The 13,977-nt window shown below is 38.7% G+C and overlaps 8 protein-coding genes and 1 non-coding gene across 9 annotated transcripts; 4 read left to right on the top strand and 5 right to left on the bottom strand.

Moving 5' to 3' along the window:
* Positions 1-62: 62 nt before the first annotated feature.
* Positions 63-1,931, bottom strand: MUB1 (MYND-type zinc finger protein MUB1; the record flags this gene model as incomplete). The annotated part of the gene is made up of 1 exon (XM_018367223.1): positions 63-1,931. The coding sequence occupies one exon, from the start codon at positions 1,929-1,931 to the stop codon at positions 63-65; it is 1,869 nt and encodes a 622-aa protein (XP_018220157.1).
* A 1,442-nt stretch (positions 1,932-3,373) lies between these two features.
* On the top strand, positions 3,374-4,267 carry DI49_4188 (glucose-6-phosphate 1-epimerase; the record flags this gene model as incomplete). Its single annotated transcript, XM_018367222.1, has 1 exon — positions 3,374-4,267. One exon carries the CDS (start codon positions 3,374-3,376, stop codon positions 4,265-4,267), a length of 894 nt encoding a protein of 297 aa, XP_018220156.1.
* A 366-nt stretch (positions 4,268-4,633) lies between these two features.
* On the bottom strand, positions 4,634-4,705 carry DI49_4187. The gene has a single exon. It is a non-coding gene; the product is annotated as a tRNA-Asp (tRNA).
* Positions 4,706-5,311: 606 nt separating this feature from the next.
* ATP25 (Atp25p) lies at positions 5,312-7,147 on the top strand (the record flags this gene model as incomplete). The annotated part of the gene is made up of 1 exon (XM_018367221.1): positions 5,312-7,147. The coding sequence occupies one exon, from the start codon at positions 5,312-5,314 to the stop codon at positions 7,145-7,147; it is 1,836 nt and encodes a 611-aa protein (XP_018220155.1).
* A 246-nt stretch (positions 7,148-7,393) lies between these two features.
* MTG1 (putative GTPase MTG1) lies at positions 7,394-8,503 on the top strand (the record flags this gene model as incomplete). The annotated part of the gene is made up of 1 exon (XM_018367220.1): positions 7,394-8,503. The coding sequence occupies one exon, from the start codon at positions 7,394-7,396 to the stop codon at positions 8,501-8,503; it is 1,110 nt and encodes a 369-aa protein (XP_018220154.1).
* A 161-nt stretch (positions 8,504-8,664) lies between these two features.
* SNZ1 (pyridoxine biosynthesis protein SNZ1) lies at positions 8,665-9,558 on the bottom strand (the record flags this gene model as incomplete). Its single annotated transcript, XM_018367219.1, has 1 exon — positions 8,665-9,558. One exon carries the CDS (start codon positions 9,556-9,558, stop codon positions 8,665-8,667), a length of 894 nt encoding a protein of 297 aa, XP_018220153.1.
* A 452-nt stretch (positions 9,559-10,010) lies between these two features.
* On the top strand, positions 10,011-10,670 carry SNO1 (putative pyridoxal 5'-phosphate synthase; the record flags this gene model as incomplete). Its single annotated transcript, XM_018367218.1, has 1 exon — positions 10,011-10,670. The coding sequence occupies one exon, from the start codon at positions 10,011-10,013 to the stop codon at positions 10,668-10,670; it is 660 nt and encodes a 219-aa protein (XP_018220152.1).
* Positions 10,671-10,688: 18 nt separating this feature from the next.
* On the bottom strand, positions 10,689-12,134 carry CTF13 (Ctf13p; the record flags this gene model as incomplete). The annotated part of the gene is made up of 1 exon (XM_018367217.1): positions 10,689-12,134. The coding sequence occupies one exon, from the start codon at positions 12,132-12,134 to the stop codon at positions 10,689-10,691; it is 1,446 nt and encodes a 481-aa protein (XP_018220151.1).
* A 275-nt stretch (positions 12,135-12,409) lies between these two features.
* Positions 12,410-13,951, bottom strand: UTP15 (snoRNA-binding rRNA-processing protein UTP15; the record flags this gene model as incomplete). The annotated part of the gene is made up of 1 exon (XM_018367216.1): positions 12,410-13,951. One exon carries the CDS (start codon positions 13,949-13,951, stop codon positions 12,410-12,412), a length of 1,542 nt encoding a protein of 513 aa, XP_018220150.1.
* Between the last annotated feature and the right edge of the window lie 26 nt (positions 13,952-13,977).

Below are 13,977 nucleotides of genomic sequence, written 5' to 3'. Positions count from 1 at the left end.
AAAAACAACTTCTTTGTTGAATATTTCAATACCATTAACTTCGATCACCATATCATTCCATTTTATTCAGGTATACTGTTATCGTCGGCGTTGCCTATTTCATCAGGCACGGTGGTAGAAATATTCGGAGCGAAAGTGCTGGTAGAATTTGAAACGTCAGCTGCCGTCGTGGCAGTAGTGTTTAAGGAGCCCGGTTCATTTGGAGTATTGACGCCTGTGGTAGTGTTAGTGGATCTTAAATGACTTGATCCAACTTCATGGCACCAATATCTATGATAACCCCACGCTTTTAATTGGCATTTCCTTGAGCAATATTTCGTTCTTTTACATCGACGGCACTTGGCAAATTGTCTTGGAAAGTCTTCCCATTTGCCGCATGAGAAATTGGCACATTGGCGTACGCCTAAGATCTCATTCTTTCGACATGAATTTCTCATAATGACTGAACTCCAGTAGATAATATCATGCGTGTTTTCTGTATTCACAGTATATTTTTCTACCAAAGGAAATATGTTTACAATGTTTGATAGTGATTTAAAGTCGTTAATGCTGTTAGTTGATTTTTTCTTCATTTTCTCATAGTTCCAATTTCTTTCAAATTTCTCCGATAGCTTTTTTCTTAAAATAATTCTTTCCTTGTCTGTATTATTAGCATTATTATCATTGGGTTTGGGCACACGATAACGTTCGAATAAATTTAAAACCGGACAGCGAATATTGGACATTCGCTCTTGTTCCTTTTGCTGACATTTGTTTGAAAGTTTTTTCAACTCTTCAAAGAATGGATTATCTTTACTAGAATCCGAATTTTTATGATCGGGATTATTTTTAGAAGTTTTTGATAGATAGGGGTATAGTGTGGAAAATTTTACGGTGACATTTCTTTCTTGTTCTTCTATGTCATTATCCTCCGAAATTCGTTGTTTCACTCGAGTAGCCATGCTTCTGAATGATAAAGATTCCACCAGTTCAACATTTTGTAGGGTAGACTTCATGTATGTGTATTTAGAAACGAAAGCTAACAATTGAAGAGACCAAATAACGTCGTCTTGTTTGGGCACGATTCTTCCTAAAAAGAATTCACGTGGCGTGGAGATGGTAGGTTTATTAACGTCCGGTTGGGAGAAGAATTCTTCATATGCATTGAAATTTGTATTGTTTCGATCGGTGTCGATGTCAGTATCGTCGTCATTTTTTTTGTGGTGAGTGTGAGTATCAAAATTGCTAGCTAGATGTGCAAAATCAACCCAGGTATCACTAAAATCCGTCGGGATTGTCATGGATGGTGCCACTAATCGTTCGTTTAAAAAAGTTTTATCATTTGATAATTTCAATTTATCCTGACCTGTAATGAACTCTATATATTGTTGATACGTTTCATTTTCGTCCTTTCTCAAAAACTTGTACATCGTTTCTGTGGTTATTCCCTTAAAGTCAAAATTCATGGTTTGGTCTTTGATGAAGTCATAGTTTTTATGATATAATAAATAATTATCCAACACTGTGACCAGCACAGATAAGACGCCAGACATTACTACTTTTTTCCGAATTTGTTCTGTTCCTCTAGTGCCTGTTAACACTAGACACTGAAAGGTTAGGGTCCATTTCCATGCACATAACGCAAGTTTTTTCTCCTTCCATAGGTTCTTAATGTTATCATGTTCACTGAAATCTTCTAAATCCAAATCCAGTAATTCAAACAAACTCAAATGACAATTTCTCAATATTGACACCAATCTTTCCAGGGCTCCGTCATTGGCTACCGTTTCTCTAACTTTTGATGAATTCGAAGTTAGGTACGTTAAGTAGTTTAGTGAATTTATTAGCGGGATACTGGAGTTGATGTCAAGTGCTCTTCGGTCATACACGGTGGACGTTATCGTTACTATAGGTTTATTCAGCGTCAGTGATCGATGGTTAGAATCTCTCATTTTTCTGTATTTGCGTTCTATTTATTAAGGCACGCTGCTCGATTGATACGATGTTTATAGTCTGTTCTTATGAAAAAACAAAAAAGGTTAGAACGTCTTGAACAATACGGATCAGAGTCGTATTTTAGATAATTTCAAAGACTTTGATGCTTAATTAAACACGGTTAATGAATGTAATATGGCTCGGAAAATGTAGAGAAAGCAGTTATTATCTTTGGTAGGTAAAATTGGAGGTGAAAAATGGAAACCAACAAAATTAGATGAAATGCTTAGCTGTTTTTATGGGCGTTTAAATGTACAGTCACTGTGCACAGGTAGAGACACCAAATATAAAGGACTTTGTCTTTTATGTAGAAAGGCTTGCTCAGTAGACGCTTTTATGTCCTAGCTGGTCCAGGCTACTTTCGTTTCCTATCAACCAACCCACCATCAATATTCCATTCTTGAATTTTGCCACTGAACACCCATACCTTACATAATTAATTTTCTGTGATTCACTATCTCAACTCAATACAATACGCAAGCATCCATAAACAGATCAACTGAGAACCAACGTAATTAAGCGTCTTTTACATAACATTCCACACTAGCGATTATTTAGGTGAATTCGGCCTCCCTTTTATTTTCACTTCTGTTATATGTGGTAGTGCAGGCCCTCTTCTTCCAATGACGAGATGCAGCGGCAGCAAAAGAGATGGAAAGACCCGTGCTTTTATATCGTTGAATTTTTTAAGTGATCGAGCAGCAAACTGGTTTTACCATGAGTCCAGTTGCATTTTTTTTACTTCCAGTAATCCGGGGTAGTTATCGGCGGCTAAACCTTTGAGGAAAAGCGATACAATATCTTAACGCAAACTAGACTGGCTTGAGAGCAGTAAAAATAATAAAGGTTTAATGTTGTAGAAAAGCTCTGTAGGGAAACAGTGTGCAAGAAAGAATGTGTACCAAGATACTCTCTGGTTTCCCACTCTTTACAACGAGACATCGACCAAGAGGATTGGTATTTGCTGGAGACAGGAATCCGTTTCCTAATCGGCACCCTGTATAGTACCGTATGTTCTATGTATGTACAAAATACAAGCATGTACCACATAAAGGCCGGTATTTATTTCTTCGCCTTCCATAGAGGCACGTCTACTGCTGCGCACCATCCATCTGAGATCACAAGCGTCTGGAAAGCCGTTGATCAACCAATCAATGCTAATCCGTACCGCTCTGCAGGCTCTCAGGACTCTTTCACACGTTCATCGCTAATGGTGATGAATCCTTTATGCTTTAAGATGTTGTTTGCTTAATTCAGGCGGGGTCACCGGAACGCGTTTTTTGTTTTCTTTCCGAAGCAAAAAGGACGGCGGTCCCTTGATATGAATATTTAGGCATTTGATGATTGAATGGCTCTCTAGCTAAAGCCGGATCATCAAGACGCATTAGAAAGTAAAGCTATGCCTGTCAAAGAAACTGATAGAGAGGTTGTCCTAACCCGTCCTGATGACGAAACTACCAGCGTCACCATTTTGAAGTACGGTGCTACAGTTTATTCTTGGAAGTTGAAATCTGAAGAACAATTGTGGCTGTCTACTGCAGCTAAACTGGATGGCTCTAAGCCCGTAAGAGGTGGTATACCTTTAGTCTTTCCTGTTTTTGGGAAAAATACCACTGATGAGTATCTGAGTAAATTGCCCCAACATGGTCTTGCAAGAAACTCCACTTGGGAATTCTTGGGCCAAACCAAGAGTGACCCACCAACGGTTCAATTTGGTTTGAAGCCCGAAATCGCCAATCCGGAGTTGACCAAGTTATGGCCAATGGATTTTCTTTTGATTTTAACCGTTGAATTGGGTGTTGATTCTTTAAAAACCGCAATAGAAGTGGAGAACACTTCCACTTCCAAGGAACTAAAATTCAACTGGTTGTTCCATACTTATTTCAGAATTGAAGACATCGAAGGAACGATGGTCTCCAACTTGGCTGGTATGAAACTTTACGACCAACTGTTGAAGGAGTCATACGTGGATAAACACCCGGTGGTCACTTTCCATCAAGAAACCGATGTCATTTATCAGAATGTCAGTCCTGAACGTGCCATTCAAATCGTCGACAAGGGTGTGCAAGTTCATACTTTGAAAAGATATAATTTGCCTGATACTGTTGTTTGGAATCCATGGGTTGAGAAGTCTCAAGGAATGGCTGATTTCGAACCAAAAACTGGCTACGAACAAATGATATGTATTGAACCTGGTCACGTTCATGATTTCATCACTTTGGCTCCTGGTAAGAAATGGAACGCTCATCAATTGCTTTGCAAGGATGAATTGAACTACCAAGCTATCCAATAAATCACGTAAATAAGATTGTTACATAACATGGTGTTTCTTGCAAAGTGCATTTCTAATTCTATAGCTTTCGATATATGGATATTTGACGCTTGCCGTTCTTTTTGGTGACCTCAGTTTGACTAATAATTTTCAAGTACCACCACTTAAATGTTTTGATTGGGTTTTGAAGAGCAGCGCTGTAAGGAATAAAAGCAGTTGGATCTCTCAAGAATATTTGCCATTTTTTTCCTCTTTGCCTCTGATTACCTTTACTGCCTTCTCCAAGGTAACGTTCTAGACAGTGAACTCATCGAAAACTGTACCGCCAATTGTCTGCTATAATGATATTGCAACTAATAAAGCAACATTTAACCCAGGAAAAAAAATCTCCGCGACGGGGAATTGAACCCCGATCTGGCACGCGACAAGCGCCCATTCTGACCATTAAACTATCACGGAATATATATCTGTTGATGTTGAAAAGCAACAGAAGTTATGTTCTAATGATTGGCGTCCCTAGAAAGATGCTTTATTTAATTAATGTTGATCATTAGTAGATAAAAATTAGGAGAAAACAGCACTTTCTGGAATTGAATAGGAGGAGTGTATAAAGACCACGCGGATTGGTCATATGGAATTTAATAATACTGTTTCAAGAAAACACCTTGGCTTTAGCTTTTTAAGATTAAAAGAAAAAAAAAGTTAAGAGTTTTGGTTTGGATAACCAATAAAAAATCGATAAAGGGGAGACAAAACTTAAAAAATATGTATATATATCTAGAGATATTTATACATGGCGATCCCCCTTTTATTAAAATTAAGTGTTCGTTGCAATAGTTTTCTTTGGTATTAAGTGATATTTTTTTATTTTTGACGCCTGTATTCAGAGTTAGTTTGTTGCACCATCCTTTGCGACCTACGCTTTTTATCCCGATGAGAATTAAGAAAGGCCTCTTTAGCCAAAAGGACGAGAGAGAAACACAACTATAAAAGAAGACGCCCAGAAAAAGGTTTTATACATTAATCTGCTCATTTAGAGAGGGCCGATACTTCATATTCTTAACCATGAAAAGATTCTTTCTACCGTCTTTCCCTGTTCGAAGAATATATAGAATTAATATACCCACCGGTATAATCTTTAAGCAAAGGCCTTTAGTTCTTCAGAGTCGTGGCGCAATAAGTCACTATTCAACACAAAGGCATAACGACAAAGCCAAGGAAAGTGATGAAAGCTACTCCGCTACTTCCACCCCTCTAGAAACACCTTGGTATCTAAAAATTGTTAGTGATGAAAAAGCATCGATAGAAAGTAAAAAAAATGCAGACGATCCAGCCCAAAAGATGGTCGAAATACCAGATGACTCCCCACACTCACTAAAACAAATTACAGATTTTTTATCCAGTAAACTAGGTTTGACTGATTTTCTGGTTTTTGATTTACGAAACAATGACCCAAATCATATCTCTGCCGTTAATAAATTGGGAAACTTCATGCTCATATGCACAGCAAGATCTACCAAACATTGTCATAAGAGTTTCTTAGAACTGAACAAGTTTTTAAAGCGGGAATTATCTAGTAATGCTTACGTTGAAGGGAACTTTAATGAACGACAAGAAAGCAGAAGGAAAAGAAGGCTGGCAAGGAAATCAAACCTGAGTAAATTGTGGGGTAGAAGCTCCGAAGGCTCCCCGAAAGATGTAAATAGTGAGGCGTGGTATATGATTGACTGCCACGTTGACGGTGTCTTCGTCAACATTCTGACACAGAAAAGACGTGATGAACTAAACTTGGAAGAGTTATATGCACCTGAAGACGAGAAATGCAAGTTTCGAAAAAAAGAACAAAATGACGTTTCCTTTAACTCGAGGAAGGACGAAAGTTTAGAAGACAACAATATACTTTCAGGATTGAGAAGGCTAGCCCAGCAAAGAAGAGGTTATTCAACTTGTAGTTCAAGCGAATGGCATGACTTACGGAAATCCCTACAGAAGCAAGATTTCCAAGAGGCCACTAAGATAATCAGCGGCATTCGTGCCAACGAAAAGCATAACATACGCATTTTATTGTTCGTTAAAGATTGTTTTAAAGATGCCTTAGCCCAAGAGAGGGATGTAGATGTTACTCAATGGAAATCACTATTTGATGTTCATTCCACTTTGCCAACCGTAAATCAAGCGGCCTTATACTGGCCAATACGGTTGAATTTTGCCATACTTTTAAACAAAGCAAATCCACAAATTTATTCTGATCGTGTATTTCTCAAAGACTATCTACTTCTGAAGAAATCACTAGGGCAGGAATTAACTAGGAACGATCTTATTGCCCTTTTAAAAATAGTTTTAAAAACCAAGCATTCGAATCACTCATATTTTAATCTTGTAAAGCAGAATAGGGTGCTAATGAGAGGGTTGGCCTTATTTAAAGGAGTAAAATCAGAGACAGATACTTCTGTTGTGTATGATGAACAAGTAGTTTCTCTTCTTTTGGATACTATGGTAACAGATGAACAAGTGAAACTAAGATCCTTTTATGAGGCGATAGATCACATTTGTCAGACTTATGGAGACAATTTAACAACTAGCATGATTGTTTCAATATTACAGGCGCTAGCTAAAACCAAGGATTGGATAAAAATACTTCAAGTTTGGGAGGCTAAGATACCCGTTGCCGTGAACGGTCGGGATACAAGGCCGTGGAATGAATTTATAAATATTCTTATTCAAAGTGGCGACAGTCATGTTATATCAAAGATCGTGAATGATGGTCATCTACTGTGGATAAGACKCCTCAAGGTTGAAATAACTCCGGAATTGCGTAATTCTATTAAGGAGTTATTAAAGACTGCTGGATTGGAGAATTCTTCGTTAGAAGAATATTTAATCCGTGAAACAACGCACTAATAAGATCTCTTGTATATAACATATCAATCTTCCGGCGATTGCTTTACATATCTCTTAAATGTCACCTCATTCATTCCGGAGTTTTGATAGTTTTGTTCTGCCGCAGAGTAAATACTCCGACCAGTATGTTAAAAAGGTACAATTTTTCACTTCGAAATAACATAGACAGTTAATTGGAGAGAAAGAACGAGTAGCAATAGAGAACACCGAGTTCTGGTTTCTGAGATAGCTGATTTATATATCACGATGTATATGAATGTAAGGGTGGGTAGAAGATTCACTTCTAACGTACCGTCTTTTATACCAAGATATAAGTTTCCCAAATACAATATGGCTCTTACCGATTTTAAGGGACATCAACTCAAAGCTCTTAGAAGATTTGAGAGATTGGTACCCCAAATGAACATGATAATAGAACTACGTGATATTCGGGCTCCAATATCGACACGAAATGTAATTTTCGATCGCATTGCAAGAAAGGAACACAATATGTTGAAGTTAGTGGTATATACTAGAAAAGATCTTATGCCTGGCWACAAAACTTATGTAGATAGGTTAATGCAATGGCATGAGGAGCTAGGGGAAAAGTTTGTTTTACTAGATTGTCGGGACAAAACTGACGTCAAGAACTTATTAAAGATTCTAGAATGGCAAAATTACGAGCTAGAAAAAGAAGGTGGCTACTTGCCCATGGGGTACCGAGCACTGATTACTGGTATGCCCAATGTTGGGAAGTCTACTTTGATAAACAGTTTAAGAGCGATCTTTCACRAGCATGATCGAGATAGTACGGGAGGGAAACACAGAAAAGTGGCAAGAACTGGTGCTGAAGCTGGTGTTACAAGAAGCACAAGTGAAGTCATTAGAGTAGCTTCGAGGACGGCCGAATCCAAAAATGAAATTTATCTTATAGACACCCCAGGTATCGGTGTTCCTGGCCGAGTTTCAGATCATAACAGAATGCTTGGTCTAGCATTATGTGGTAGTGTTAAGAACAATTTAATAGACCCGATATTCCAGGCAGACTATCTTCTATATCTAATGAATTTACAGAACTTCTATGAAAGGAAAAAGGAACTCTATCCCGGAAGCAATGATTCACCTACGAACGATATATATGAGGTCTTGCAGAGACTTCAAGTAAATAAGAACCAGAACGAGAAATCAATAGCTATTGAATGGACTAATAAATGGAGACTACAAGGAAAAGGTATCATATTCGACCCTGAGGCACTGTTGGGTAACGATGAGTTTTCGTATAAAAAGTATGTAGATAGCCAGTTGGAAAAGCTAGGCGAGCTCTCATACGAAGGGTTATCTGACAGACTAAGGGGAAACCCCAATCAAATATTTTAGTAAATAACATTCAACATACGTAAGTTTGTGTAGTAAAATAATACAAAAAGCCTACAAGTAAAGGCAAAAATGAATTACAAGGAGGATGGCTAATTAGTACGATTCCTCATTCATTCGCATCGTTGGCACAGTTGAGTCGTAAATAGCTCGACGCGCTAGAATTACCAACCAACTTCGGAAAGCCTCACACCCTTCGAATCATGATTAATGGATTCGATAGATACACCGCCCATCAACTCTCCTAAGTCACTGGACACTTCCAGTAATTTGGCGGGATTATCGAAATGGGTGGTAGCTTCAACCACGGCAGTGGCCAACTTTGCAGGGTTAGATGATTTGAAGATTCCTGAACCGACAAATACACCGTCACAGCCTAACTGCATCAAAAGTGCAGCATCTGCCGGAGTAGCTACACCGCCAGCTGCGAAATTCACCACCGGCAATTTACCTCTTTCTAAAACATCTTTCAACAAGGAAACTGGCACCCTCATTTCCTCAGCAGCCTTTGCAATTTCGTCTTCACCTTTCAGCTGTTGATAAGTTTTTATCTGTTCTGTGATCCTGGTAATATGCTTGACCGCTTCAGAGACATCACCAGTCCCGGCTTCACCCTTGGTACGAATCATAGCAGCACCTTCATTAATTCTTCTCAAAGCTTCACCCAAGTCCTTTGCACCACATACAAATGGAACTTTGAATTTGCTCTTTTCAATGTGATGAGTCCAATCAGCAGGAGTTAAGACTTCACTTTCGTCAATATAGTCGACTTCTAAAGCTTCAATAATTTGAGCTTCCACAAAATGACCGATTCTTACTTTTGCCATGACGGGAATGGACACGGCATTCATGATGTCTTTAATCATTTTAGGGTCGGACATACGGCAAACCTTCCCTGACTTGCGCATATCTGCTGGAATGCACTCCAAAGCCATTACCGCACATGCACCTGCCTTTTCGGCTATTTTAGCCTGTTCTGGCGTAACGACATCCATGATGACACCACCCTTCAGCATTTGGGCGAGCCCACTCTTGATCTTGAAATTTTCTCCAGACATTAGAAGATTCAATGATGTTTTTTTGCTGTTTTGGTATGCTGCCTGAAAACAAATACCACACAACCATAAACCTTCATATTGAGACCATAAAATTCCCCGTATTTATACCGGAAGGGTACTTACGGCCAGATTTAGCGACGTATCTACCTGCAAGGCACCAGGCGATGCCAGAGTCATCCAGAGACGGCGCCACGCCTCCCAATTACCAAAGAGCCCGCTTTTCTGCACTGACCCTGTTAGGCTGAGTCATTGAGAGGCTTTTTCTAATAGTGCCATAAAACTCAATTGAGTCATTTAATACCGATTGCTAGCAATGGTTGAAAATAAATGCGCAGAGCATTTTGTTCTTCTTTCCAAATCGTCGCATTTATGTGATCTGTCTTTTTTCATACCATTTTGTCTCATTGCGGAGAAACCGAGAAGACGATCATAGAGCCACACTCAACACTGAGATGGAAAGCCAAACCGTTTCGATGAAAGTTATTGGCGTACTAGCGTTGCAAGGTGCCTTTCTGGAGCACGCAAACCATCTAAAAAAGTGCCTGGCTGCTAACGACTACGGAGTAGGGATAGACGTCAGGATCATAAAGACACCCGAGGAGCTGGCCAAGTGCGATGCTCTCATTATCCCCGGTGGAGAGTCCACCTCGATGTCGCTCATAGCTCAAAGGACAGGTCTATACCCTCACCTATACAAGTTCGTTCACAATCCAGAAAAGGTGATTTGGGGTACCTGCGCGGGATTGATCTTTCTAAGTGCGCAGTTAGAGAACGAAAATGCTCTAGTGAAGACGTTAGGTGTGTTAAAAGTCGACGTAAGAAGAAATGCATTTGGAAGACAAGCACAGTCTTTTACTAAAGAGTGTGACTTTTCCAAATTCATCCCTGGCTGCACTGATTTTCCCGCCACCTTTATTCGTGCCCCCGTTGTAGAGGAAATTTTGGATCCTATTGCGGTTAAAAGTTTGTACGAATTGCCAATGAATGGGAAGAACGTGGTTGTAGCTGCACAGCAAGACCATAACATCCTTGTGACTTCTTTCCATCCAGAGCTGGCTGAGAACGACATAAGATTCCATGACTGGTTTATCAGACAATTCGTTTCTATTTGAGGCGCTATGTTTTATTTCCTATATTACCATAACTTCAGAGATTTCTTTACATTGAAAAATCTCTATTCGTTTACTATAGAATAATGCTCTTGGTACAATAACGCTATCGTTACAAACTTTTGATACACTTTCTAGTCTAATGTGGTTTAAAGCCCCAACGGACTGCCAAACTAATGCTTGACAACGGAAAAAAGTCATTTGGTCAATTTCGCTTTTGTCAAGTTCCATTATATTTATCTGGTTACGACTCAAAAATCTTGTAAAGCTGTTATTCTTTTCCCTTATATAAGATGATTTAAACGTTTTTTTATCCATTTTCAACTCATTTATTATGTTCTCCTCGATGTCCCACCACTTAATCTGACTTATATGCTTCATCGTCAAGGACTTAAGATTCTTGGGAAAGACGATCTTGTTTAAATCTACGTAAACCATTCTATCTAATGCAAGGATTTGCAAATTATCCCATCTTGTAAAATCTGCCAATCCTGTCCTGGAAATCCGATCCGTTCGTGATAACTGTATCTCATTTATTCTGCGTTTCACTATGTAACTAATCGTTTTCCCTGGATTATCTCTGAACCCGTGGAAATTTATTAGCAACTCATATAATTGTTCCCCTCGTACAGAAATCTTTCGCAAATTTTTCATGAGTTCTGTGCTTTTAATTGTCCTGATAACGGACGTATCCGTTAAATGCTTTCGATTTTTTCTCACACTGTCATTACCCAAGCTTTTTGAAGCCGCTCTTTTCTTACTTGTCACTTTAGATTTCAMAGTTTCATCAGAATCAGCTTCATCGTCTTCATCGTCTTCTTCTCCTTGCTCTTCTTCTTCTCCTCCTACTTCTTCATCTTGTCYAAATTGTAATTCACTGACTGTTGTCAACAAATCTTTTTGTTCCAACAAAAATAGACATTTATCTACCTTCTGTGAGGTCAAATTTTCAATATTGAATTGAATGTAATCTATGTGAGTTACGCCAAGGTCGTCATAAGCAGCAACTTCTATTACCCATTTCTTATATTCTTTAAAAGTATACCAAACTTCTAGCATACTAGCCTTATTAAAATAAGCCAATCGAAGCTCATTGTCAAGGTACGTCCACTCCAACGGACCAATAAGTGATCCTCCATAAAGATGGTTTACTTTCAAACAGTCCAGTACTAAGCAATCATAACGTAACCAAAACGCATATTCAAGCCATTTTTCAATTAGTTGTGGTGAGTATTCGAAAATATTCAAATAAGAGGCAAAAACAGGATACATGTATTTCAGCAATTTCTTAGATCTCTTAGATCTCTTGCACCTTGGTTTTACCGGTAGTTCTACATTATTAGATGTGTATAATATATCTATGGGACATGGATGTGCTCCGCAAAAATTTCCGTCCAAATGAAAGTAGACCTCCTTTCTAATACTAACCGGTAGATTCAAAAATCTAACTGGGTTGAACGAGGACATTAAAAGACGCGCATTGGTCTGTATTCAAATATGTTTTTATTGATAAACATCTCATCGCACAATGTTTCCTTTTCAACTTCTCGAAGGTGATTAACAAAACGCGAAGTAAAAATATATTCAAATGACGTTTTAATGGACGGTTCCGAACTTTCAATTAATCGACTACCAAAAAAAAAAGAAGACATTTTTCTTTTAGTTACATTGGGAAAAGAATTATATATATGCCTGAATATCTATAAAATAAAAAATGAGAAATATATATGCGAATAATCTACTTAACTCGTCAAAAGTTGAAGCATACCTTCAATTCTTTGAGCTTCTTTGGATTTGTGAATTTCATGTCTAACTTTAGTTTTCAAATCTATCATCAATTCCTGAAGGACTGGTGAAGTTTCTAGCGTATTACCGTATAATTCTAAAACTACAGCGATCCAATCTGCCACTACAGATGCTGACCTTACATCTTCAATTCCCTTCAAGCACCAATTCAGTAGTGGTTCTAAAGAGGATTCATCCCTACCATATAGTGCTACACGAATTTTCCCACGCTTACGTAGTTCTTGAAGAACAGTAAGTGTTAACTCCTTAGCCATACCTGGGACAAAGGCGCTATCTAATGCTTCACTCCATTTGAACTGATTTATGTTCCTTTCGAATGCACGCATACGACGTTGGGATCTTACCTTATCGTTGTGGATTATATGTTCTTGATCACCTTGGTATTCTGAACCACGCATCATTCTTTGGAAGTTATTACTCTTAGCATTTGTATTGGATGTGGTTAGTGCAATTTCTTTATTGGATTCTCGCTTTTCTTTCTTTTTGGTTCTGATGGCTAGTAGACCAGATGATAGACCAGCCACTAGATGCCTATTTCCTTGGGCCGTACTAGGAGAAACGGCACAGCTTAATACAGGACCTGAAAATTTCCAACCAAACTTGACTTGGAAATTGTCTAATGGATCAAATACCTTGACATGCCCATCTAGTGAAGAAGCGATCAACGCGGATTGCATTGGAGAATCAAAATTCTCTACGTAGTCCAAACATGTAACTGCTTTGTTGAAATTCCCACGTTCATATAATTTTTTGTTACTAGTCAAGTCCCATACTTTGAAGTTATTGCCACCACACGAGACGATTTGAGTTGGAGAAACTGCAGTGATGTCCTCAATAGGTTGATCGTGGTTCAAAGAATAGATTGGAGTGGATCCGCTGGATCTTGTGTCATATAATCTAATCAAACCATCGTAAGACCCTGTAGCAACCAAATGTGGAGCAGCAGGAATGAAAGATAATGTACGAACGTAATCAGTAGCTCCGGTAAGCTCCAATTGTGGTTCGTATGCGTGAGATATATCCCAAAGTCTGGTAACTCTATCATCACTTGCCGTGGCTAAAACTTTATTATCTTGTGTGTGAAACTTTGTGACATGAGTAGGGTGTGTGGATGCGTTTATAGATAGAAGAATGGTCCTTGGATTATAGCTATCATATACAGACACTAAACCGGTAGCATCACCGGCACATAGCAACTTACCATCATTTCTAAAGGATGCAGAATAAACGACATCTTTAAATCTTGAGAATGTCTTGATCACTTGTCTAGTTCTGGAGGAAAATATCTGGACTCTAGTGGATGAGGTCACTGCAAAATCGTGAGGGTGTTGAGGATTGAAAGATATGTGAGTAACACTATTATGTTCTTTGACTAATTGTGCAGAGGTGTATTGACGCCAGTAACGCTGTTCCGGGGTAGTTTGTTGAGGCAATAGCGGAGCCTTCGAAGTGATTATTCTAGGTCTGGCTGTAGACATGTTGTGATTGCTGCTACGCTTGTGAT

The sequence above is a fragment of the Saccharomyces eubayanus genome, chromosome XIII (assembly GCF_001298625.1).
Source record: "Saccharomyces eubayanus strain FM1318 chromosome XIII, whole genome shotgun sequence".
Taxonomy (NCBI): domain Eukaryota; kingdom Fungi; phylum Ascomycota; class Saccharomycetes; order Saccharomycetales; family Saccharomycetaceae; genus Saccharomyces; species Saccharomyces eubayanus.
The sequence above is the reverse complement of the archived record's forward strand: the minus strand, read 5'-3'. Positions and strand labels throughout refer to the sequence as shown.